The sequence below is a fragment of the Triplophysa rosa genome, unplaced genomic scaffold, assembly GCF_024868665.1.
Source record: "Triplophysa rosa unplaced genomic scaffold, Trosa_1v2 scaffold194_ERROPOS603063+, whole genome shotgun sequence".
In the NCBI taxonomy this organism is placed as follows: Eukaryota; Metazoa; Chordata; class Actinopteri; order Cypriniformes; family Nemacheilidae; genus Triplophysa; species Triplophysa rosa.
The window spans coordinates 85,714-111,223 of NW_026634212.1; the positions used below are offsets into that span (position 1 = coordinate 85,714).

General features: G+C 40.1%; 1 protein-coding gene across 2 annotated transcripts in view; it reads left to right on the plus strand.

Moving 5' to 3' along the window:
- The window catches only part of gabrg2 (gamma-aminobutyric acid type A receptor subunit gamma2), a 66,445-nt gene extending 41,809 nt beyond the window's left edge, over window positions 1–24,636 (plus strand). Inside the window, exons 5-8 of one of the 2 annotated variants that reach the window (XM_057327255.1) lie at window positions 4,044–4,196; window positions 14,463–14,668; window positions 18,635–18,658; window positions 20,395–24,636. In XM_057327255.1, the coding sequence (XP_057183238.1) occupies window positions 4,044–4,196; window positions 14,463–14,668; window positions 18,635–18,658; window positions 20,395–20,673 (662 nt within the window). In that variant the 3' untranslated portion in view covers window positions 20,674–24,636. The remainder of the gene's footprint in view (window positions 1–4,043; window positions 4,197–14,462; window positions 14,669–18,634; window positions 18,659–20,394) is intronic. The other variant, XM_057327256.1, reaches the window with a different exon arrangement.
- Window positions 24,637–25,510: the final 874 nt, after the last annotated feature.

Consider the following 25,510-nt stretch of genomic DNA (forward strand, 5'->3'; position numbering starts at 1 on the left):
ACTATGATGCGGTCTAAAGCCTGACTGGAATTTTTCGTGTATGTCATTATTTTGTAAGAAAGAGCACAACTGAGTGGACACTACTTTTTCTAGTATTTTAGACAGGTAAGGGAGATTTGAAATCGGTCTATAGTTTCCTAGTTCATTGGGGTCTAAGTTTGGTTTCTTGATAAGAGGCTTAATGACGGCCAGTTTAAAGGCTCCTGGGACATGGCCTAGATTAATTGACGAGTTGATAATGTTATAAATGGGCTCAATTGCAACGGGTAATAACTCTTTTAATAATTTAGTTGGTATGGGGTCTAATAAGCAAGTTGTAGGTTTAGATGTTGCAATAAGTTTAATTAAATCTTCCTGTTTTATAGGTGAAAAACACTGTAGCCTTTCTTTTGGGGCGATGGTTGGTACTAATTTATAGGACAGACTTGGAGGTTGAGTTTTTACTATTTTGTCTCGTATGTTTTCGATTTTCTCTGTAAAAAANGTTGGTATGGGGTCTAATAAGCAAGTTGTAGGTTTAGATGTTGCAATAAGTTTAATTAAATCTTCCTGTTTTATAGGTGAAAAACACTGTAGCCTTTCTTTTGGGGCGATGGTTGGTACTAATTCATAGGACAGACTTGGAGGTTGAACAAAGCTTAAGTGGTTTAAAAGCCTGTACACGAATAAGAGTGTGATTACATAATGTAACGCTAGACAAAGGATGACACAACAAACGGATGCTGCGTTAATTGCGTTAAATATTTTTAAAGCGTTAATCTGAAAAAAATTATCGCATGAATTAAAGTTGACAGCCCTAGTTTAAAATAACGCTATATTTTTTCTTAAAACACAGCATTTATGCTTTAGGGAAGGGGTTCCCAAACTTTTCAGCCCGCGACCCCCAAAATAACAGTGCCAGTGACTCGAGACCCCCACTATCCTCGGAGGTGATTAAAGAATACAAACGTTGCACGAAAATGTGCACATGCACCTATTCTAACACAAAAGAGCAGAGTCTAACGTAATATTATTTTATAGTTATTTACTCATTACTTTACTTGTTTTTGTACATAAACTATGAACTATTAGTACAAATGGTCGGATTTCATCAAACTGATTTGAGTGCTGATGGATGTGCCTGTTTTCGAACTTTTTAATGTGGTGCTGTAAATGGACTTGCTGCACCTAACCTAATGTGGTTGCTAATGTCGTTAATGTGATGTAATCAGCTCAGGGGTCATGATCGAGGTGGAGGAAATTCCTAAGGCTGATGGCTTTTTATTTGCCTGTTTTTTTTTACTTAACTAATATTTTTATGTTTTGTTACACTTATTGATTACATACGCTATTTCTAATAATAGAATAATTTGGGAACCTTTAGACTTTATTTTCTTTTAAATCTAGTTTCAAGTGTCACAATGGTGTATCAAGATGTTCTAAGATAAATATAGCTGCAGTACAAACTCTAAAAGACGACGGGAATGCTAACTGCTGGAAAAGACATGACAGACAGCCTTTTTGTTGCTCTTTTTGGAGATCTCTAGGCTGTACTGGATAGAATTGACTCAACCCCTGTTTGAGAGATTAAAACCTATCTGTCTGACTCAGTCTTTCTTGTGGGCATATTGGGCCTCTCTTGTGCATTTAACTCATGATCCAAGTCATGTTGCATCACCATGTATAGATCTGTGACATTATAAGTTGTGACTGTTTGGATCTTAGCAATATACAGCACAATGAACAAAAAATAGCTTTAGCATTTTGTGATGTTGCAGTGAGGTTATATTCATAAAATGAACTAAATGAGTCAAATGAATGTATACAATGCATGGTAAACACTGGAAAAAACATAGCAGCATTTGAAATTCCACTAATGCATTTTTTATATTAAAATGTATTTAACAGGGGCAATGAGATTTTAGCGACATCTAGTGGTGAGGCTGAGAATTGCAACCAGTGGTTTACTCCACCCCTCCCTTTTGAAGCACTGCTGAGGGAGGCTGCAAAGAACTAAGATGTCACCACATTTTTGCTTCTTTGCCGAAGAAGATAATGTTTTTACGAAACACGCGCTGGAAAGCAGTTTGTCTGTTTAGGGCTACTGTAGAAACTACATGACGAATTCCATATAAGGGGACCTTATATGGTGCATGTAGGTAGAAATAGCTCATTCTAAGGTATTAAAAACATAACACTTCATTATGTAAGGTCTTTATACACCTCTGATGACATGTATAGTATATTGCATTTCTGTCAATAGAGCCTCCAAAAAAAACTACACACTGTACCTTTAATGCAATAAGCAACACTAGACAGAAAATGAAATTATTTAGACAATAAGGTTCCAATTATTTACATTGGTAACAGCATTAGTATACTGTAATAACAGTAACATTAACAATCATCAGTTTAACTACAGCATTTATTCTTTATTATGTATTGTGAATTTCAACATTTACTTATAAATATTACTGATCAAAAGGTACATCTTCTAACAAACATGAACAAACAATGAGCAATTGTATTTGTGTTAACTATAAGAATAACGATCCTAGAATCCTAACGATTTTCTTACATTTTGTGTTTATGTTATGCATACAGCATACTCAACTTTTGCGAAAAGCTTTTTCCTTCCATCAGAACTCTCCCACTGTTCTGTTGAGCCAGCATCGACAGGTCTTAATGTAGTCTTTATGCGTTAATGGGACGTGTGTTGTCAATCTATGTTTCCTCCAGACGAGCGTTCAATCTAATGAGTCTAGCAGAAACCATCAAACACTTTGAGTGGGTGTTGTCTAACAGTAAGTCATGGGAGCACTTAAGGTGAGGCCTTATTAGTAATCGCAGGCAGTGATGTTCTTTGACACCGACATTGCTGAGTTTGCGCAATTATGGTGTTTTTACAGCAATTTGCCAGCAGAACAAGGCAGAATGTTGCTTAGGGGCTTCCTCGAATGTAGCTCTTAATGAAAACAAATTGAACCTCGCCGAGCATGAGCCCGTCAGCAGAAACACGACGCACGGTGTGTATTAAACAAACACAGGTGCAAGTGGTCTTAATGATACCAGCAGGAGGAGACGAAGGTATCATGTCAGAATAGTGCTCTGACAAAGAGATCTGACAAAGTAGGTTACCTTTACCCTTTCATTTGTGACTGCTGTGCAAATGGAAAATATATGTTTTGTGAGGCCGAAGCACCTTTGATTCCTTTGCTGATGCCCCTTCTGACGTTATCTCCCAGCTTTGTGGATTGTGGATGGTTTGCGGAAAACGGTAATGGTACCTTGTGTACCCTTGTGCATCAGGGATGCCTTAGACATAGCTTGTGCAATGTTAGGCAATTATAAAACCAAAGAGACTACATAAGACCTGTTTTTTTGTGTCTGCAACTGGAACAGAAAGTCCGAAGTGAATAATCCTTGTGGTATTAGCTCTGTTCTCCATGGACATGATGTATCGTTTGAACAACAACCCTTTTACTGAAAACACATGAGCAACATCTCCAGGTGTCTTCTAATGTACACTAACATTTAAAAGTCTAAAATGTTTAGACTTAATACTTGTTTCCCATGTCTTATTTTCAAATGCTTTAAAGTCGTCGGAATTTGTAATACTGTTATCTTCCAAATGGTGACATATCTGAGTGTAACAGCTTTTGGAATGAGAGAAATGTAGAGCGGGGCTTAGTTTCATGAGGAAAGGGGAGGGAGAGTTTCTGATTTTGATTAAAGATTATGAAGGCACATGAATATAAAAATAACCTCCATGGGTTATAATAAACACTGCAATACTGCATAAAATTAGCATTGACATTTTTTATATTATGGTTCCACTAAACTTTCTGCATTTATAGGAAATCTTGTAATATTATTCAAGAACATCCCACAATGTACTTCAGAAGATGAGATGATGCAGTTGAGAGCTTGGCTTTGTTTGGGGCTTTTTAACATTTTGTGGTGGGCTAAGTATTTCCATTTTCATTTCAGTTTGATAACTATAAAATGTCGAGTAATATTATAAAATGAGATTATGTTTTTAAAGTGACTTTGTTTTTTTTTAGGTGATTATGTGGTGCTGACCGTCTTCTTTGACTTGAGCAGAAGGATGGGTTATTTCACCATTCAGACATATATCCCCTGTACCTTGATTGTTGTCCTGTCCTGGGTCTCTTTCTGGATCAATAAGGATGCAGTGCCAGCAAGAACCTCCTTGGGTATAGATCTTTGTTTTAAATTATATATGTTTAAACAATGCAATGGGAAAAGCATACACCCCAGCAGATTACCTTTTATTCAGTTTTTCAGAAAATATGCTATATCATGTTCAAAACGTATAACTTATAAACTATATTTTGTCAGATGTATGCTTAAAATGTAAGAAAAAACACATTTAGAAGGTGTAGTAAATAAATGACACTCTGAAATGCCACCACATACAGTATACATTTGACTAAGCAAACACGATTGCCTTTTCTATTTTCTAAAACATCTCTTAATTCTATGCCATTTTGCTTTTCATTTTATATGATCTTGATTTAATGATGTTTTAGCAACATAAAAACAGTTTACTGGAATTAAGACAAAATATAAATAAAACAAGACAGAAACGCATTTCAAAAATATTTAGAAAGTATGCAGATGTTTTCTAACGTTCAGAATCATATTTATGATGCATTAAATATGCATCACAACATTTGTGTCATGCTGAATTAGCATTTTATAAGCATGAACATGTTTTATTGACAGCAACCCCTTCATTTCCTCTCGTTTTGTGATCATTGTTGAAATGCACTTTTCTCAGGGGGACAAGTCACCTTGGAGGATGCTTGAGTTTGTAATTGGCCTGTTCTCCTTAGTCAGCAGCTTGGCCCTTGATCACACTGTATTACCATTGTGAATCAAAATTTATATAATGATTTTGCTATTGAAAGTTCCCTATCTTCAAAGTCCTATGTTGAAGTTTAATACATATTGCTCTGATCCTGTTGCCACTTTTGGCAGCATACAAATCAACAAAATTAAAATGGATTTCTAAAATGCAATTCAGTCTGAAAATAGAGATAAGAGGCTCTCAGATTTTTTTCAGCCCCAGTGTGCCATTCAGATGTGTATCACAACTACTAGGTGCAGCCATGGATATTATAACATTAATCTTAGAAGCTCATAGATCACAAACATGTAGACATGCAGAGCATATTACAGAGTGATCCATAACTAAATCCCATGTAGGTCTATGCATATACAGTATATATAGAGCTGTGGAAAAAAATAAGAGACCATATCAAAGCACTATTTCAGTATTTCTGAATTTATTTTTTCTATGTATGTGTTTAGATAAAATGCTCAATTTTGTTTCATTCTTTGAACTACTAACAATATTCCTCCCAAATTTCAAATGAAAATGTTGTTTATATTTTGCATTCATTTGCAGAAACAGGTAAAAGTAACAGAAAAGTTCATATTAACTTTTAAGCAATACAACAGTAATATTTCTACATGTACTGTACTTAGGAAAAGTTCCAAAAAATTTTTTATGTGATAACCTGGATTTTTACCAGTTTTCATGTGCCTCGTCATGCTGTCAGTCTTTCACGTTGCTGTTGGATGACACTCCTGAGGTTTGATTTTAATGAAACTCAACAGACACTGGACTGAAATCGCCACAATCCATCTAGAAATGCTGATTTGAAATGAAAATTTTGAATGATCCCTTCATTTTTTTCCACGGCTGTATGTACAGTATATACATCGATGTTTCACAATACAGAATATAGAGTGTATTATATTTAATAATATTTAATATATTCATATTCAGTTCAATTCAGTTGTATTGATGAAGCACTTTTCACAATGTGCATTACAGAAACATGCTACAGTAGTGTATAAAACATGAAGAATTTACTTAATACCATAGTGAATCAACATCCAGCCAATAGTCTCCAAAGTGGTTCAAAAACCCATCGAGTTTATGATATGAAAATTTTGAATAGAACATCGGAAAATGTTTCTTTTTGTGCCTATTTTGTTCCACCAACTCCCACAACCACACAACAGCTTTGAGTGAATTCAGGAAGCACAGAAACGAAAATTCTGGGCTGAAACCGATACCGAAAATTCAGGATGCACTTGGCCGAAAAACCGATACCGAAAATTACTTAAAAAAACGTTTTATTTAATTGTATTAATTACACACTATAAAACCACAAAAAAATAAGGGAAAATATTTTAAAACAATACAAAATATATAATTTTTCCTTGGTCATTGCAACAATAAAATATTATTTTTTTATAAATTATTTAAACATTGTAGTTGTAGAATTTTTCTAGAATTATTATATGCATAGCAGTAGTCAAGTTATAGTTAATCTCAAGCTTCTGCTAATACAAGCAATTTATATATTGTGAACAATCATTTTAATAAAATGTTTTTGTAAACAGGCTTAAAATGAGCTTCAGTGATATCACACCTGGACAGTCCACGTGAGCTACATCATCAGTCACTGACATATTGTTCCACTGATCATTCACATGAGTAGGTTGTGTTTAAAGTTCGGCTTTGAAAAGCTGTCACGCACAGTCGCGCATCACACATAGGTTGCGCAGGGCTCTAGAGTGCGACCTAATTTCTCAATGATGCGACTAAAAAAATGACGCACCGATGCGACCAGCCGTTCAAGGGAAAAAAAAGTCTCTGTGAAAGCCTCCCTGTGGTTCAACAACAGACACATTAGGCCCATATCGTGGTCTAAACCAATCAGAGATAGTGAAGAGCGAAATCAGAGATGGTGAAAATGCTGTGCTGCAGTCAGACAGAGAGAGGTGAGTAGCCTAGGCCCGTCAGATAAACAGAGTGGATGTAGCCGCGGATGATGAGAGAAGATGAAAAGAACGATTGACAACTTTTTCATTAAGAATGTTAAGTTAAGGCCTGATCCGTCTTAAAATCATAACCAATGCTCTGACACACTAGCCTGCGACTAAATGGTCTCATTTTGCGACAAGTTTTTCTTAATGGTGCGACTGTCAAACTGATCAATATATAACTTTTGCTTATTATAAATTTAATGCGCAGAAATGTTATATTGCGCAAGCTGCGCATTCAGTCACTCATTTTCGTCTCCCCTCCTTCAACCATTCACTTATCTATCAGTGCCCCCGCCCCCAAAGACGTAATTCGCGGGTTAAGGGTAAGAGGCGAAAGACCGAAAGAGCACACGAGTGAAGCGCTCAATCTTGCAATTTAAATAAATATGCAGAATACAAGAATTTCCCCTGCTAAGGTACAAAACAGCAAAGATAACGAAATGTGTTGCAAGTATTGTATGCATGTGAAGCTAATGCAGGAAACATGTGTTTAAACTTTATGCACTAAACTATTGTATAAAGATCTCTAACAATACTGCAAAGCATACAAAACGTTATACATCACGCTAAATACTATTTATTTGTAAGTCGCTATTGATAGAAGCCAAACGTGTATCAATGCAGCTTTCATGAAGAATAATCTCTAAAAGCCTTCAGGACTCGCGGGTTGTTTGAGATATGCGTGCGCCCAGAGAGTCAGAGCACAAAATACTAAACAGAGTTCCCTTTCTGTCGGTCTCTCGACGTTGTGTCGAGCCGACAGATGGGATTCGTTCCTGAGAACCAATCGCTTCCGACTTCTTAGAAAAGGCCAATGAAATTGGCGAATGAAATTTGCATGCCGGACTCCGCCCCTGGATATCCGGGTATAAAAGGGAGATGGCGTGCCTCATTCATTCACCTTTTGTTCTTCAGAGCCTTCGCTCATGATCAACAGACTTAGCTACAAGATAGCAACTACAAGACTGTCGGTTCTACGACGTGGTGCAGCGGACTGTCCCTTCCTGCGGCGACTTCCCCTGGGCGTCTCGGCGGTTCCAGAAGTGTTAGAGTTTTTTCTCTAAAAGAGCAAATTTCTCCAGCGTGGCATGTCCCGCTGTTCTCGTGGGTGCAACACACTCATCGAGGAGGGGGACGGACACGAGGTCTGCTTCCAGTACACTGTTGACAATTCAGACGTTGCGTCATGGGTGGCTGTGTTCCCACGGGACTCAGCCACCAACTCGTCTGCTTCCCGTTCCGTGACGGCAGGACTACGGCCCTGCCGTCCGCTACGGCGAGCAGCGAGGGTGATATGAGGATTACTGTGAGCGCTAATCCATCAGCCACCGGCTCGCGGACCGTTCACACCTCGTCTCGCTCGTCTGACCGTTCCCCATGAGATGGTCCCACAGTCTTGTTCCTCAACCACGTTTCAGAAACGGTACGTGATGATAAGATGTCCGTTGCAGCATCAGAGGGCGACTTACTGGCATCGGACTCCGCCGATTCCTCGGAGCTCCCTCCCTCGGGGGGTCGAGCCCAGGATGAAGCGGACGTCGAAATGTCAGCCATGCTTCCGCCGGCATTGGTTTGCAGTGCACGCACTGCCTCTCCCAACGCTCTCGGCTGGATACATGGTACCTCGGGTTTGAGAGCGGTTCCAAGTCGCACTCGCCCCAAGTGCCGTGTTTCCCCGGAAGTGCATGAGGAACTTAGTACGACCTGGAACCTGCATGTCAACTAGTTCCATCGCCCTTTCTTCCCTTGATGGTGGGGCAGCTAGAGGATACGTCAATGTCCCCCAGGGGCTCAACCTAGACTCCCGTCCAAAGCATGTAGGTTTTTCGGCATCCAAGATATCGAGAGCTTACTCTGCTGCGGGCCAAGCTGTCCCCTCTCTCCACGCTATGGCCATCCTGCAGGTCAGGCCAAGGCGTTGAGAGAGCTCCACGAGGGTAAGACCGACCCAGCGCTTATGCAGGAACTCCACGCCATCACCGACCTCGCTCTACAAATGACCAAGGTGACCGCGTGGGCCCTGGGTCGGGCGATGTCCAAACTTGTGGTCGAGGAGAGACACCTCTGGCTGAACCTTGCACAGATGAGTAACTCTGAGAAAGTCCGCTTTCTCAACGCACCCATCTTGCAAGGGGGGCTGTTTCGACGCCTTCCGGTTTCGGCGCCCCCCACTCAGGCGGCCCCCCGGAAGAAGACATCGAAGAGGAGACCACCACCCCATCAGCAGCCACAGCGGAAGCCGAAACGGCCCTCATGGGAAGACCCCAGGGAGATCGAGAATACCTTCGGGCCCGACCCCAGCCATTCCTTCGCTGGTTGGTCGATCGGGACGGTTCCTGCCCCGTCCCAACAGCCCACTTCTAAGAGTTTTCTCTCTCTCTCTGGGTGTTTATCACAGCCGCTCTCACCCTCTACAGAGGTGTTCGGCAACTGACGTTGCGTCACGGCGAGACCCAATGTCGAGGATAATCACAGCCTAACACTCTCAATCGACGGTGGTTGTGCTACATCATCTCTGGGTATTATCACAGCCGCTCTCACCCTCTACACGACGGTGTTGGCAACTCAACTTGAGGCAGACCCAATGTGAGGATAATCATCAGCATAGCACTCTCAATCGATGGTGCGTTGTGCTACTTCATCGCCAGGCAGGTAAAACAGCAGAGCCGATCTCCTCTCGGGGGCCCCCCACGGCGAGGGATCCACACTGCCAGCCATCGAACCACCCCCCGGGAGGTCGATGAAGCAGAACGTACCCCTAGCCTCCCTGTCTCAGTCCCTGGGAGCCTGACAAGAGCTTACCAAACCGTCACGGTGACTACGGGATACGATCCGTCTCGGCAACACGGTCCAACTCCCCAGATGCCCGCCCAAGTTTCGAGCATCCTCCAAACCTCAGGCAGAAGCAAGGATGCTCCCGTGCTTCGGGCCGAGGTTGCCACCCCTCTGGTGAGGAAGCGATCATGCTCGTCCCTCTAGCCGAGATGTTCAACGGGTTTTACAGCCCGTACTTCATCGTCCCCAAAAAGGGGGTTGCTAGATCTGCGTACCCTGAACAGGCACCTACTCAAGCTGCCATTCAGGATGCTCATGCAGAAGCGCATCCTGGCATCTATCAGATGTCAAGATTGGTTCATGGCAATCGACCTGAAGGACGCTTACTTTCATGTCTCGATTCTCCCTCGTCATCGCCCGTTCCTACGGTTCGCTTTCGAGGGTCAGGCATATTAGTACAGAGTCCTCCCTCTCGGTCTGTCCCTGTCCCCACGAGTCTTCACGAAGGGAGAGAGGTGTGCGGGTACTAAACTATCTCACGACTGGCTCATTTGACACACTCGCAAGATCTGTTATGTACACACAGGGACCTAGTGCTTCGGCACCTAGATCGATTGGGACCACAGGTCAACTGAGAAAAGAGTAAGCTCTCCCATGTGCGGAGCATCCTCTTTCTTGGTATGGAACTCAACTCTGTCTCCATTATAGCGTGACTGACTACAGGGCGCGCTCAGTCAGTGTTGAACTGCCTGGAATATTTCAAGCAGTCAGCGGTCCCCCTGAAACAATTTCAGAGGCTCCTGGGCACATGGCATCCTCGGCGGTGGTGATACCCCTCGGGTTGAGCATATGAGACCGCTCCAACACTGGCTACAGAGTCGAGTTCCCTGGAGAGCGTGGCACACCGGCAGCAGGCGGATGGTGATTACGCCTCTCTGCCGATGCATCCTAACCCCTTGGTCTTCAATGACCTTTCTACGTGGGGGTCCCTCTCGGGCAGGTCACGAGGCATGTCGTGCTGACGACAGTCACCTCCCTGCAGGGTTGGGGTGCCGTGTGCAACGGGCACGCAGTGTCGGGGCGATGGACGGGCCCCCGCCTGCGCAGGCATATCAACTGCTTACAGTTGTTGGATGTGCTACCCGCACTGAAGGGGCTACAACCTATCGTGCAGGACAAGCACATGCTGGTCCAGTTGGACAGCACAACTTCCATAGCGTATTCAACCGCCAGGGTGGTGTTCGCTCGCGGACCTCCTCATGTGGAGTCCGCAGGTGAGCAGATCCCTGTGAGCCACACATATCCCAGGCAACCTGAACCAGACAGCCGATGCACTCTCTCGTCAGTTGACGCCTCGCGGAGAGTGGCGACTCCACCCCCCGCGCAGTCCAGCTCATTGGGTACAGTTCGGACGGGCTCAGGTAGACCTGTTCGCCTGCCTGGACACCACCCATTGCCCGCTAGGGTACTCCCATCCGAGGCCCCCCTCGGCACAGATGCTCTAGCGCACAGCTGGCAGTGGGACAAGCGGAAGTGCGCCTTCACCCCAGTGAGCCTCATTGCACAGACCCATCCCAGGCCAGACCTCTGGAACATCCATGTCTGGTCCCTGGACGAGATGAGGATATTCTGAGTGGCCTACCCCCTGCGGCGGTTAAGACCATCACTCAGGCTAGGGCCCTGGCCACTAGGCGGCAATACGCCTGTAAGTGGTGCCTCTTCTCTTCCTGGTGCTCTTCTCGAAGAGAAGACCCGCGGAGTTGCTCGATTAGGAACGTGCTGTCCTTCCAGAGACTCGAGAGTAATCTCTCCCCTTCCACACTGAACGTGTATGTAGCCGCTATTGCCGCTCATCAAGTCTCTAGGACAGCACAACCTGATCATTTGGTTCCTAAGGGGCGCGGGAAGGCTACCGCCTCACCAGCGCTCTGTACACTCTTGCGACCTTGATGCAGTCCTGGAGCCCCTCGGAGTTGCCGCTCTTTCTCACCTCACGATGAAGATGGCTCTCCGGATGGCGCTCAAGAGGGTAGTGGACCTACAAGCATTCTCCGTGTCCACAGATTGCCTAGGACTCGGGCCCGGTGATTCTCACACTATCCTGAGACCCCGGCCCGGCTATGTGCCCAAAGTTCCCACCACTCCCCCTACACCAGGTGGTGAACTTACAGGCGCTCTCCACCAGGTAGGAAGACCCAACCCCATTCGTGTTGTGTCCAGTACGCGCATTGCACCTCTGCTTGGACCGCACGCAGAGCCACAGGAGCTCTGAGCAGCTCTTTGTCTGTTTTGGAGATCAGCAGGGAGGGCTGTCTCAAACAGAGATTGGCGCACTGGATCATGGACGCCGTCACTACGGCGTACCTGTCCTAAGATCGCCCACTGGGTGAGAGCTCTCTCCACACGGAGTACAGCCTCCTAGTGGGCACCGGCTTGAGGTGCCTCTCTGGCAGACATTTGCAGAGCTGCGGGTTGGGCTACACCCGTCACCTTCATGAGGTCCTACAGGCTCCGTGTAAATGGGTATGCAGGCATCAGGCAAGACTGGCGGCCGGTAGGGTGTACGCCTATGACAGTACCTTCCCCCCTTTCTCCTAAGGGGGTCAGCGTACTAAACTAGCCTCCCTTCTTCCCCACTGGGTGAAGAACAGGCACTCCATCCATCACTAAGCAAGCACCTCCTGCGGGTGGGCTGGGCAGAGCAGCCCTGCCCCTTAGGCCGGGTACCAACTGAGTTATCCACAACATAGCTCTAACCGGACCTAGTACTACCGGACGTTGTAACCCCCCCAGCAGGGCGGTTCAGTCTGATGTATCCTCATGATTGGTTCCCACCTTGGTAACCCATGACCTTCCCTAGGTGGACCTCCACCTCGCAGTTAACTCCTTCAGTCCGCACATTCTTCCCATGAGTTCTCCCCCATCGGTGAGACCATGTTGGTATCTCCACTAAACTCCTCCCTCCGGTAGGAAGTGGTCTCTGTAGCGCATCCCCCGCTTGAGGAAGTAGCGCTTACCCAGTGGCCTTACGGTACCAGGCGGCTTCTCGCTGTTAGAGAAACAAGGCCGCCGCCTGTGAGGTCGAAGGCAGGGGCCTTCCCACCTGTCAAGTAAAGCTCTGGGACCCCTACCTACCCACTGGTAGGTTACAATTTCGCGGTAGCGCTCACGGCTGACACGCCCAGGCCAGTCACCGTCGCTTCGCTAGAGATTGTGACAGGGCACAGTGTTGTGGCGTTTTCCATAGGAACCCCATCTGTCTGCTTGACACAACGTCGAGAGACCGACAGAAAGGGAACGTCTTGGTTAAGGATGTAACCTCAGTTCCCTGATGGAGGGAACGAGATATTGTGTCCTTCTTGCCATAACACGTGCTGCCCACTGCAGCAATCGTGAGAGGTCTCCGGCTCTTCAGTACAAAGGTGAATGAATGAGGCACGCCGTCTCCCTTTTATACCCTGATATCCGGGGGCGGAGTCTGGCATGCAAATTTCATTCGCCAATTTCATTGGCCTTTTCTAAGAAGTCGGAAGCGATTGGTTCTCAGGGACGAACCCCATCTGTCGGCTCGACACAACGACTAGTACCCTCCATCAGGGAACTGAGGTTACATCCGTAACCAAGACGTTCTCTTTCACGCCTTCTTACTCTGAAACGGACATATAAACACAAAATAACCTAAAAATTCCCATATTAACAAGAAACCTTGTAAAGGTATTCAGTTTGTTTAGTGACCAAACAGTTGGGAAACAAAACACGTGTTCCAGTATATTGAGCGAGCTCTTAAAGGGGAAGCAGCATAATAAAGATCTCTGTTTATAATGTTCATCAAACAACAACGGACGGGCCCAAAAACACTCACTGATATTAAAGGAATTGTGTTCTCTTATAGGAGTCGTTCACAACAAATAAAGGAAGAAAGTAGCTTTAAGAATGTGCTTTAAATATGGTAAAGTGTTGAAAGAGTTTACACATGCAATACAAATAATTCAATCATAAACAATGATTTGTATTCATTTCTAATTGATTTATTAATGTATTAAACACATTTTAATGACGTTTTAGTCATTCTTATTTCTTACCTCACCCCACAACTCTGGTGCTATCAAATTAAGGGCTGGTGCCACCAACTGAATAACTTGGTATACCAGTGCCATCTCTTTCAAGTGTTAGTCTAGAGCCCTGCTTTCTTGTAGAATTGTGTTTCAAATAAATAACTATGTTGACCAGATTGTTAGTTAATCATTTACAAGTCAATATGGACAGCGATTTAAAAAAAAGTGAACTTGTAATACTGCAGTGTTAAATGCGATGAGGTCGAAAATTTGGGTGCACCTAACGTTTGTGCTGGTGCACCTAAGAAAAAAAGTTAGGCGCACCAGTGCAACCAGTGCAAAAAGTTAGTCTAGAGCCCTGTTGCGTGTCATTTTCTGTCCGCTGGTTGGAGCTTTTCTTGTTATATTTATTAGTTTTAGCCTTTGTTATGGCGCACTTACATGGTTGACCTTTAATAGCAGCTAGAGTAAGCGCGAGCACAGTAGGAAGAGGCGCGGGCGCCAGCTATTTCTGCCTATTTTTTTCTTTCAGCTGAAACCGATAATGGCATTTTCTGTCGAAAATTTTCAGCAGACGAAATTTCGGTGCATCCATACTTAAAATCGAAATTTTGCCCAACACTAATTTAAAAACTATATTTATAATAATTATTCCACTATTGACCTAGATCACTACACATTATTATACTGACTGCAATGTAAATATTTAGTACCTCGAATAAGTGGTTTAATTTTAGCATAGAGCAAAATTAATCCAAATGATTTTTTTCAACTGTCTTTCCTCAGGAATCACAACTGTGCTTACCATGACAACACTGAGTACCATTGCTAGGAAGTCCTTACCCAAAGTGTCCTACGTCACGGCTATGGACCTCTTTGTATCAGTATGCTTCATCTTTGTTTTTGCCGCTCTGATTGAATATGGAACGCTCCACTACTTTGTAAGCAACCGCAAACCCAGCAAAAACAAAGACAAGAAGAAGAAAAATCCTGTGAGTACACTTCTAAAACCATTCACACAACACCTATAGTACAGCTATATTATTACTGTACATGTATTTACCACCTGTTACACTAATCTTGCTCATAATTTTAATTAGCCTTAATATTCAGACACCAAATCCCTTTACATTCATAAGTTGGCAAACATTTCTTAATGAAGACTATAGACTACACTATGAGTCGTGAAGAATAGTACAGTACATAAGTGGGCTTATGTCCAAAATTGGTCAATTTCATATTTTTTCACAAATCGATGCTATTGGTTAGTCCCCATGTGGGTCTGTTATTTTTACAAATTATTAACCAATCAAAAGTGTTGAAAATAGCTTGAGAGCAAATCTCTTAACTCCATTGGACACTTCAACTGTCTGAGAAGTCTCGTAACTCCACTTCTTCTTCACTCCGCGGGAGCTTCTCGGCATTACGTCTCCTGATTGGAAGTTTTTTAGACAATAATGAGTGAAAATAGTTAGGTTAGATACATTTGAGTAGGCCTGTTTTGTTAAAAATCGATAGCTGTAATGCTTCGGTGCAGAAGGAAGCCCGTGAGCCACGAAGGTAAGTTTGCGAGCAGATTCAGCTAATTTCCGCCTATTAGACAGCCTAGTCAGCTCATCGTTTTTTGTATTACATCACTTATAGTTCTTAAACCTTTAAAATAGAGTTTAGGAAGATGTATGTAACCACAGTCGTTAGCTTTGGTTAACGATTGAAGCCTTTTCTCTTGTCAAGAGGCTCAACACGACCGCCGACTTTATTTGCGTGCAGATTAATTTCCGCCTATATTAGACAGCCTGTTTAACGTTTTATTTTGGTATTGCATCACTCATAGCTCTAACGTTTAAAATAGAGTTTAGGAAGATGTATGTAACCACAATCATTAGCTTTCATTAGCTCTTAAAGCCTCGTCTCTTGTCAAAAGGCTCAACGCGACCGCAGACTTTGATGAACACTGCTGGCAGCAGCGACGTCTGTGTCCGTACCATTCTTATCAATAACAGCGTAATCTCGTATCTCTCTGCTCCCAAGTCATAAACCTTTTATCTCCGATTAAACATGGTTTTGGGGAAATGTTGTGTTAATGTTGGTACACAACAGTATAGGATAGCAATATAAGGTATAATACCAACTTTAACGATACAATGTTTAATAACTCAAAAAATATGCAGTTTTTTAATTTCCTGAAAAATAATGGGTTTGGAGATGCGAGGATTCCGCCCGACAGCGACGATATGTATTTGGAGGCCCCTAAAGAAATGGACTGAACATTATGCAATATTCTTGTGAGGGGGGTACTATTCTTGTAAATCCTTGGGAGTTGCTCCTCGTGTAAATCAGTCACTTTGAGATTTTATGATGCTTCCGAAGGCAGCTGTTTATGTGGGCAGTAAACAGGTTTTGGAACAAAGCTAGAGCAGGCGTAATTGTGCTTTTCTATTTGAATAATTTCCTCCACATGTGTGAGCAGTTTGGAGTATCTCTGTTCAACAGAATGAATCATTTCAGCATAAGGTTTGAAGCGGGACCTTAGATTTTCATCTCAGCATGGTGCTGCAGAAAATGCTGTCGTTCCACTTTCGGATGATTAAAGGGTGCCAGAAATGCCTTATTTGATTTTGGGGGATGGAATGGCATGCAGATTAATGAGTAGTTTGGCACTCTGTCAAAGCTGTGCTCAGAAGAAAGACTCTTCTTATGACATGCCGAAAAGCTTCTGCTGGAGAAACATTTTGATCTCTACAGAGTTTAGGAATATTAGTTTTTCTCTATAGATGTAATGATAAAGGTCTTCTTTTATTGTTTGGTAATGACTGCCTGCTACACATGAATACATGAAGGTCTGCATTGTACTTTTTGTACAAGGACTGTCTATTTTCAGTAAAGAAAATGAATAAATGAATTCGTAAAGGAATTGAAATAAACCTCCTAATTTTGATTAAATGAGTCATGTTCAAAGACTAGTTCAAAAATAGCCAATATACGACCATCTGTTACTGCATGGATAAATTCTGTGTGCAAACAGGCAGTCGCCCAGAAAGTATACTCTAAGTCACACTTATGAATGAAAGAATGGCATTGTATTCGATAACAAAATAAGAAAAATAGCAGTAGTGTAGCAGAAACAGGTGTTTAAACAATGGGTCTCATTCACTAATAATTGCATAGATTATTCATATTTATACGCACATTTGAACTTCTCACGAAAACTTTCCACCTAATTCACAACAAGTGCGTACGCACATGAATTTGTTTGTAACCTCGTTCTAATGCATAGTGAATTTGGAGTATTCTAAATGAGCGGCCACTTGCACGAGTTTAGTCATTTGCATAAAACGCGCCCAGACCATCTCCATTTTAGGGCTTTCCGCATAACCTTTCCTTTACCGCCTGTCATCACTTAAGTGAAAGCTACTCCACTCTCAACAGATCTTTGAGTAATTCCTAGTGCACAGTCCCCAAAATCAATTCGTACACAAAAAAACACCTTTTATACAGACACACAGCTTACAGAATTTCATTGTATTTGATGAAATACTTTTAAAATTAAATAAACATTTTAGCATAATTATAATTATAATACATTATCCTAAGATGAAACATACATTATGTCTTAACTATATATGTGTACAGAGAGACAGAGAGAGAGCGATTTTTAAGACAGGCCAGAGTGTGATTTTTGCGTACGTGTGCTTTCAGCTGTCAAATCGTGTTCGTTCGTGAAAACGTTCTTACGCAGGTTTCAAGCACACATTTGTGCATATGCATTGCTTAGTGAATGAGACCCAATGTTCAGAATACAAAAACGCATATTTTGACACTTTCTGTTTGTAAAACCCATGTTGTGTAAAATGTGTCCATAGTTGGCCAATGTGATTACTTCATACATACATAAAAATCACTGTGATACGAGTGGTTAAGGTACAGGTGAACTGGAAGTTGTTATAGTCTTTGCATTTGTGACATATTTGTGAGTGAAATATAATACCTAATGAGAACATAAAGGTGGTGTGGCTTGTTTATTTCCACTGCAAAGTGATTGATTTAGAAAAGTAGTCTTGCAGTATTCTAAAAGTTGCAGGGGAGGTTTTAACAGACATTCTACCCAAGTTGTCAAATAGATGTCATTGGTACTTTAAAACTAATTGCACTAATCCGGTAACTATACCTAATCCACATCTAACATGTTGCATCTAATGCAGTGAGATTCAGATGTTTTTAGTGTGACTGAAATGTTCAAATTCTTTTGGGGTCCAACTACAAATGCCATTAACTAATGATCTATATTATTAGTATGGCAATTATTGTGATCATTTTAATTAACGTGATTATTTTGTAACTATTCATATATTTTATCATAATGGAGCTACTATTTTATAAAAACGCTAGTTTTATTTATCTTATAAATTAAATCTGCAGTCTGCAACTTTTGCCTCTTTATTGCCATCTCTCCTTGAAACATAAAGATATACAAAGTAATCTGAAATGTTATGTATTTTGAAAAACAGCTGACATTTCCAGAGAAATCAGACATGACACCTCAGTGTAATACGCTCATCTTTGTAAATTGTGGTAGTGTAAGGAGAGAGTATTTGATGTTGATGTACTTGTTTAGTAACAGAATTTTGTTTTTTTGGCAAAAAAAATAAAAATAAATACGGATCGCAACTTAAAAATGCTAAAAAATTAATGTTGATATAAAAAGGTTAGTTCATAGTTTTTTACATGAGCCCTTCACAGATATGTGTTTTCCCTTGTGCATTGTCCATTCTCTGTGTGTACATAAAGTACACGTGTGAGGTTTAAATAATTTGTTCTTTCTCCACTTTCAGACTCCTTTTTGACATTATATTGTATCCATCTGTCTTCAGTTGATGAAATTGTCCCATTATTTGTCTTTGTTTGTTTGTATTCTTCTTTTCATTTCTCATATTTTTTGTTTCCTGTGTGGACAAAAGCTCCTCCGGCTCTTTTCCTCCAAGGTATATTGCTTGTGTAAAGTTCACTAATCATGCATGTTTCTGCTGCATTCTGCGCAAGCGCACTGCTCTTGTGTCTGGCCTCTGGATTTACTGCACTAACATTAGTACTGAACTTTCTGTGCTTTTAAAGGAAGTTGGGCACATTTGCACTATGCCATCGCAAAGACGTTTTATTTTATTTTAATCAAATGCAAAAGGATGACAGCGCTGGCTGAAATAATTGCATCATTCTTGTACAGTAATTTAAAAAGTGTCCGCTTTATGCCCTCCCTGCGTGTTTGTTTTTGGGGCTTTAAACCTGACAGAAATAGTCAGCAGAGCCTTAACAGACTGAAATAGACAACCACATTAACTGGCTTGAGCCCAATTAGAGAACACGGCTCTGATGGATTTGAATTTGGCAGATTTAGCCATAGTAATAATTTAAAAGTCATTGTGCATGCTGTCACAGGTCTAAATTTAGCTTCAGTTGAGGATCAGAAGTTAGTTTAAACTCTTTGGTGTGTCACTGTTTCATTAGTATGCTAGTCCATTGTACTCTACTGTTTTGGATGTGATTTTGCAGTGGACATTCAGTACTGAGAGGATCAAAATTGTTTAAATTGACAAAAAGTAAACAAAATCAAAGATCAGTTTTGTCAGTAGTTGCAAAAAGCTAAAATAATAATAAAATAAAATACAATAGATGAACATATTATAACATATAATTTTACACTAAACAAAGATGGAATGTTATCAGGGGAGGTGTTTCCTCCTTAAAGGTTGTCATATTTCATCCGGTTAAAGCTGCAAATGCCAGTGTATTTTTCCACGTGACATCCTATTTGTGCTCCTGTGCTTCTATGTAACCCTTTGAGAAGTGAGTCACATGACCCATTTCCACAAAGCCCCAGGTGGCTCTGTCCTAAATGCCACATAATGTGCACCCCAAGCGGCCAGCATCCACAGCTGGTTATGCTTTGCTTTTCAAAGGGATTTGAAGCACTCTTAATGTACTAGTGCTGGGCAAAATTTACACGACTACAGAAATGTGGTTATGCTCAAATGATCCTATTTCTTTCTTTCTTTCTTTTCTTTTTTTTATTAAATGATGACAGTGCTGTCTTTCTTTAGTTCCATTTGGTTTTTAAGTATATTTAAGTGCATGGAGTACACTCTTTTCAGGGAGATACAGCAAATTTATTTACTCAGGGAACCATTACTTTTTCAAAGAATAAGTGAGAAGTAGGTGGGTTTTGGGAGATCGAAAGTTGTCATTCTAACATTTTATTGCACAAGGCATCAATATGTTTTGTCTTCATTTGCCTGTAGGAGAAGGACTGTACCTTTTTTAGCCGACCCATTTTTATTTAGCATTTTGTCTTAGAAATTTGCGTGTTCGCATGTAAATTAGCATGTGCAATTTTTAGTGAAATGAAAGCAAATATTATAAGTGTAAAGAAAAGCGTGTGGTAAGTTCAATGGGTTGCCCAGCACTAGCATAAGCTGCATTTTGGGAAACTGAGTAAGAGAGAAAAAAAGAAAGAGCCAACCGCTTCATTTTATGATTTGCCCAATGATATAATTTGCATAACATTGCTGTGACAGTATACTGTACATTTTTAGTTGTAAGTTTCACTTACAAAAAATTACAAATTACCTATCTATCTATACGTCCAAATAATACCCTATGCTCTAATTTCCTATGTGATCATTGTGACCCTGGCTGATGGTGTTTTTTTTTTTTTTTAAAGCAGGCCTCCACTGTAGACATCCGCCCGCGCTCGGCCACCGCCATCCAGATGAACAACGCCACTCACATGCAGGAGCGAGATGAAGAGTATGGGTACGAGTGTCTGGAAGGGAAGGACTGCTCCAGCTTCTTCTGCTGCTTCGAGGACTGTCGCTCAGGAGCGTGGCGGCACGGTCGCTTACACATCCGTGTCGCTAAGATAGACTCTTATGCTCGCATATTTTTCCCTACCGCATTTGGTCTATTCAACCTAGTTTATTGGGTTTCCTATCTCTATCTTTAAAACACCCTCTAAATTTGTTAGGCTGGCCTTATTTTATTTTACATAATTCCACCAAGACCATTTCTTGGAAAACGTGAACCGACCGAAAACATTTAAGTTGCTTTGTGTTTTTTTCTTTTAGTTGTTCGTTTTTGTTGTTTTTTTATGTGGGTGTGTCTTAGATTTCTTGTGCGTGTTTACGTAATTTGTGAGTTGTAAATTGGTTTGTCTATGTTTACATTTTTTCTAGAGAGTATATCTTGTGCACAAAGCAAAAGTTGTAGCAAAGAAAATAAAAACAAAACAATGGGGCAGAGAACGGGAACCTGCATTTGTGAGATCACACCTGGAATATCCAGAACCGGGATGGGGCAAGAGCAGAAAATTGGAGGTACTGCATGCCTACGTGTTCCATTAGTCCCTCAAAAGCGAGAAATGCACACAAATTGAGAATTTGTGAGACTGTATCCAAACGCATGGACTGTCAGGCCTACAGTATATGGGATTAACTGAATCCATCAAATACTAAAAACCAGTACTAGTCCTAGTATTATTTTTGCATTCTAATGATCAAATGTAAAATTTTAAGTGTTTGAATTTTCTACATCATTTAATAACCCTACGGTTTTTCATGTGTGGTCATCTGTACAAAAGTTGTAAATACTGTACAATGGAGTGATATACATCATACTGCATGCACCTGTCAGGCCAAAAAGAAGCAAATATTTAAAGTCTTCTATTGTCATCAGCCTTAAAAAAAATGTTCAGGAAACCTCAACTTGAACAGTTCAATCTACATTTTGTCATTTAAAACCATTTATAGATAACTGTCATTTATAGATGGACAACAATGTTGTTACATGTAAAAATACTCAAGGATTGTTTCCGCATTCTGGACTTTAGTTATTCGTATGAGACTCTTTTCCATACTTCGATAGGTTTGCTGTATATACCCACAGAATAATGAATAACTGGTCTTAGGTTATAACACAGCTGAAGAACATCAATATTTTTGCAAGGGTGTTCAGAAATATTATCTATACATCTACATACTGTATATTAACTTCAGAAGCAAACTGTAACATTTCTTAAAGTATTTTTATTTGTAATGCAGATTGGCAATTTGTATAACCTAATTAGTTGTAAGATTTTACACAGTTTTGCCTCTCGAGTAAATGTATTTTAGGATGTTTGGATGTTTACTGGACAACATGCAAAATATATACATCTTTTGTGCAGTTGCTTTGTCAATATTCTGATTCTTACTTACACACATATCAAGTAGTGCTACCAAGGAAAACTGGTCCAAATTCATTCTGACAGTATGGTTTTCTCCGAAAATATATGTAAAACCATCATTGTGGGTTTTCCAAAAGCATGCATCACACAGTTACCCTGTAGCTTTATTTGTTTGTTTGTTTGTTTGTTTGTTTATTTATTTGCAATTATTAACTTTGCCTTATACATTGAATGATGATGAGAAAAAATTATTTCAGTCGTAGAATATCTAGATTAAGTTCATGTGTGTGCTATTCAACTGGTTTTGTCGAAGTCAACAAAAGGACATCCATGCATGTATTTGGTATTATATTTAGAAAATTAGTATTGCTGCCTACATACAGTACATGCGATCAAACTTATTACAAACCATCATGAATAAATTGTAACATATGCAAACACAAACTACTTTCTCTTTTGAAGAATCATCAGAAATATCATTCCAGGTTGTTAACTATGCTTTTGAGAATGGAGATGTTGTGCACATATGCTTCAGCATTACTGCAGGAAGACAAATAAAACAAATACCTAAACAAATGTAACTAAACAAACAAAAAAAAACGCACACAAAATACTGCACTTTGGACAAAAATCTCAAATTTGCCTAAATTTTTTCATTTAGTTTCATTTACTGCTTTATTACTAAATGTAATATTTCTTTTTTTTTCTTTTTGATAATTTTACCTAACTACATGGACAAGGTAATGGTTTGGTTTGAAAAAAAAAACAAATTGTTTCTTGTATAACCTATAGCATAATATGACCATACAGTCTTAATTCTAAACCGTATGCATTAACCTTCCAGCTGAGAAAACTGCCATACAGTGCAGTATGGTTTTGCATTTTGTGGATATGTATGCATCTTGGTTTGTTTGCATCATATGCGTGGGCATGGTTAATTTTTTAATAGTTTATACTCATGTTAAATCTAGATGTCATTAGAGTCTCTTGAAAATTTTCTCCTCAAAAATATCAACACCACCATCCTTCCTCCATTTGCTGGTAATGAGCCACCCACAGACTCATATTACAGTTCTAATCATCTTGCGCATCATATATTTAGAGCACAGCTCAATTTGTTTCTCCTTCAAGTCAGACAATTCTTCTTCTTCAAGTCAGGCTTTCCCTCAAATCAACAGACTTCAAACATATCACCAAGAAATGTCATGTTTTAAAGGTATTATTCATTGTTGAAAGACATGGTAGGTGTAGTTTGGTGTTTTGTGCCGATTTTATTTCTCACTTTGACTGGCAAAAGGAACAGTGTGAATGAAGACATCATTTTGTGCGAAACTGTTAAACAAATTGTATTCAATATATATATAATTATTATAGGTTGTAGAAAATGGAGTATACTCGTACAACTAAAAGTCCCAACTCAATTTAAATAATTTTCATTGAATTCAGGTGTTACATTTATGCAACCTATTTTTCACCTTTTATCATGCACATTAGTATTTATTGAATTCTTAAACCAATTCACTCTTTTTATTTTTAAGGCCGCAAGTATCTTTTATTTTAATTAAAAGTTCACAAATCCATTTGTGACAATGTGACATTGGTTATGTTATAAATTTTCCCTTTATCTTAATAAAAAGGTTTTATTGTAATTTTGATACAGTATTTACTGGCTGTATGTTAGATGTTTGTAAAAACTGACACGAATTCTAATTGTTTACCATTGTGTTTTAAAGAGCCCATCAAACTTGTTGACACTGGGATATTGTACCTTTACACAGATTTAAATTAATGTATAAAATATTTTTTACACAAAACAGTAACATTGCAAAATGGCCGTAAGTTATTGAATAATTAAGTGAAATGAAAGAATTTGTTACAGTTTTGCATAAGGTTATTGCAACAAGGTGAGTCGAAATTCACCATGAAATTAAAGAATGTTGAAAAATCCAGATTGCCTTGTCTGCAAGCCTAGAGCTTGATGGTAAAGTTAGATGACGGAGTTATTTTATTTATTTATTCAATCGTAAAATACCTGCTAAATATGAACAACACCACAAAACATTTATTGGCAGTTTTTGAAATTAGGTTTGTGTAGCCTATGTTACTGTAAATGTGTTTATGGAAACGTTGTCTGTTGCTTTCTGACATTATTAGCATTATATTTTTTGGTCAAACAACATACAGTATATCTACATTGTTAACTACCAAACCTGTAAAAAATGTTTGAGCTTTATTACAAACTGCTGAGCATTCACTTTTATTCACACACTAATATACAGAGTAGAATGGTTGCATTTTAATTGCTTAACTCTGCAGTCTGGGTTTGCACAAAATCTTATGGATAAAATAATATTGCATAAGCTGTTAGCTTCCCCTGGAGCCAACTTCTGACTGCACAAATATGGTCATTTGAGTATAAATGGTAAATATCATGGATCTGAAGTGTTTTCAGTAACGAATACAACATTTGTGAAGAGCACATGTAAAAAATCTATTTCTACATATTTTATTGCTAGTCTGGGAAACAAAATAATTTGCCATGCTTTTATGACAGTACTGTCAAGCTGCAAAACAAAAGGATTCAAAATAAGTTGTTAGCTTTTCGCCATGTCTATATATTTATTGATTATAGTGTACAGAACAGACACTGTTAATTTCATGTTAGGATTTGCATATATGTACTGAAAATCCTTTTCATAAAGGAAATGCACAGAGCTGTGGATTTTTTCAATAAAAGATTGCATTTACAAAGTGTTTGAATATATTTCTTAACTTAAATGTGTCTTAATGTGTCTTCCTAAAACCATCGTTCCAACAATCAATCGCAAACACCATTGCAAAAGTTGCAGGCGTTACGCCCCGTCTAGGGGTAAGGGTGCAACATGAAAGAGTAGGAGATATGAATGAATGACAATAATGAATTTTTATTGTTTTAACTTGGGACCTAAGGATTCAAGAGTTGACAGCCAAAATAATAAACAAAACTTCCTTTATTTTAAACCTTCTTGCTAAACCCTAATAGCAACAGAAGAAAACAAAAATACAATGTATAACCTAACTCCCTTAACAGAAACAAAGATCAAACTTCTAGCAAAACAAAAGAGTGCTGTCAGACTCCCTACTTTGCCAAGTTAAGTGGTATTCAAAAATTTATACAAGTTAGAATATTTACAAGGAATAATCCACAGAACATAAACGAAAGCCAAGCTGAATGTCAAAAATAGGCAAAAGGTCTAGTATCGCAGTTAAGTTCAACAAGCCAGAACACCACACAGCGAGTGAGCACAAATGCGCTCTTGAGAGAAGTGAAGACTGGATTCTTATAGGCAACAGGCGTCGTCATGAACCAATCAGGGCAACGGAATGATCAGTCGTCAGGAGCCAATCAGGTTTCTTCCTGGACAGAGACACAAACAAACTTCTCCCACAGGCAAAAAAACATAGAAGGTCGTAAGACCCCCCAACATAAGAGTAAACATGGTAACAAGTTTACAAACAAGATCTAGACAATGCATCAGCTACAACATTGTATATACCTTTCTTGTATTTAATATTCAAATTAAAGTCTTGACAAATTAAAGACCAACGCATGAGTCTTTGGTTTCTGTTACACATTTTC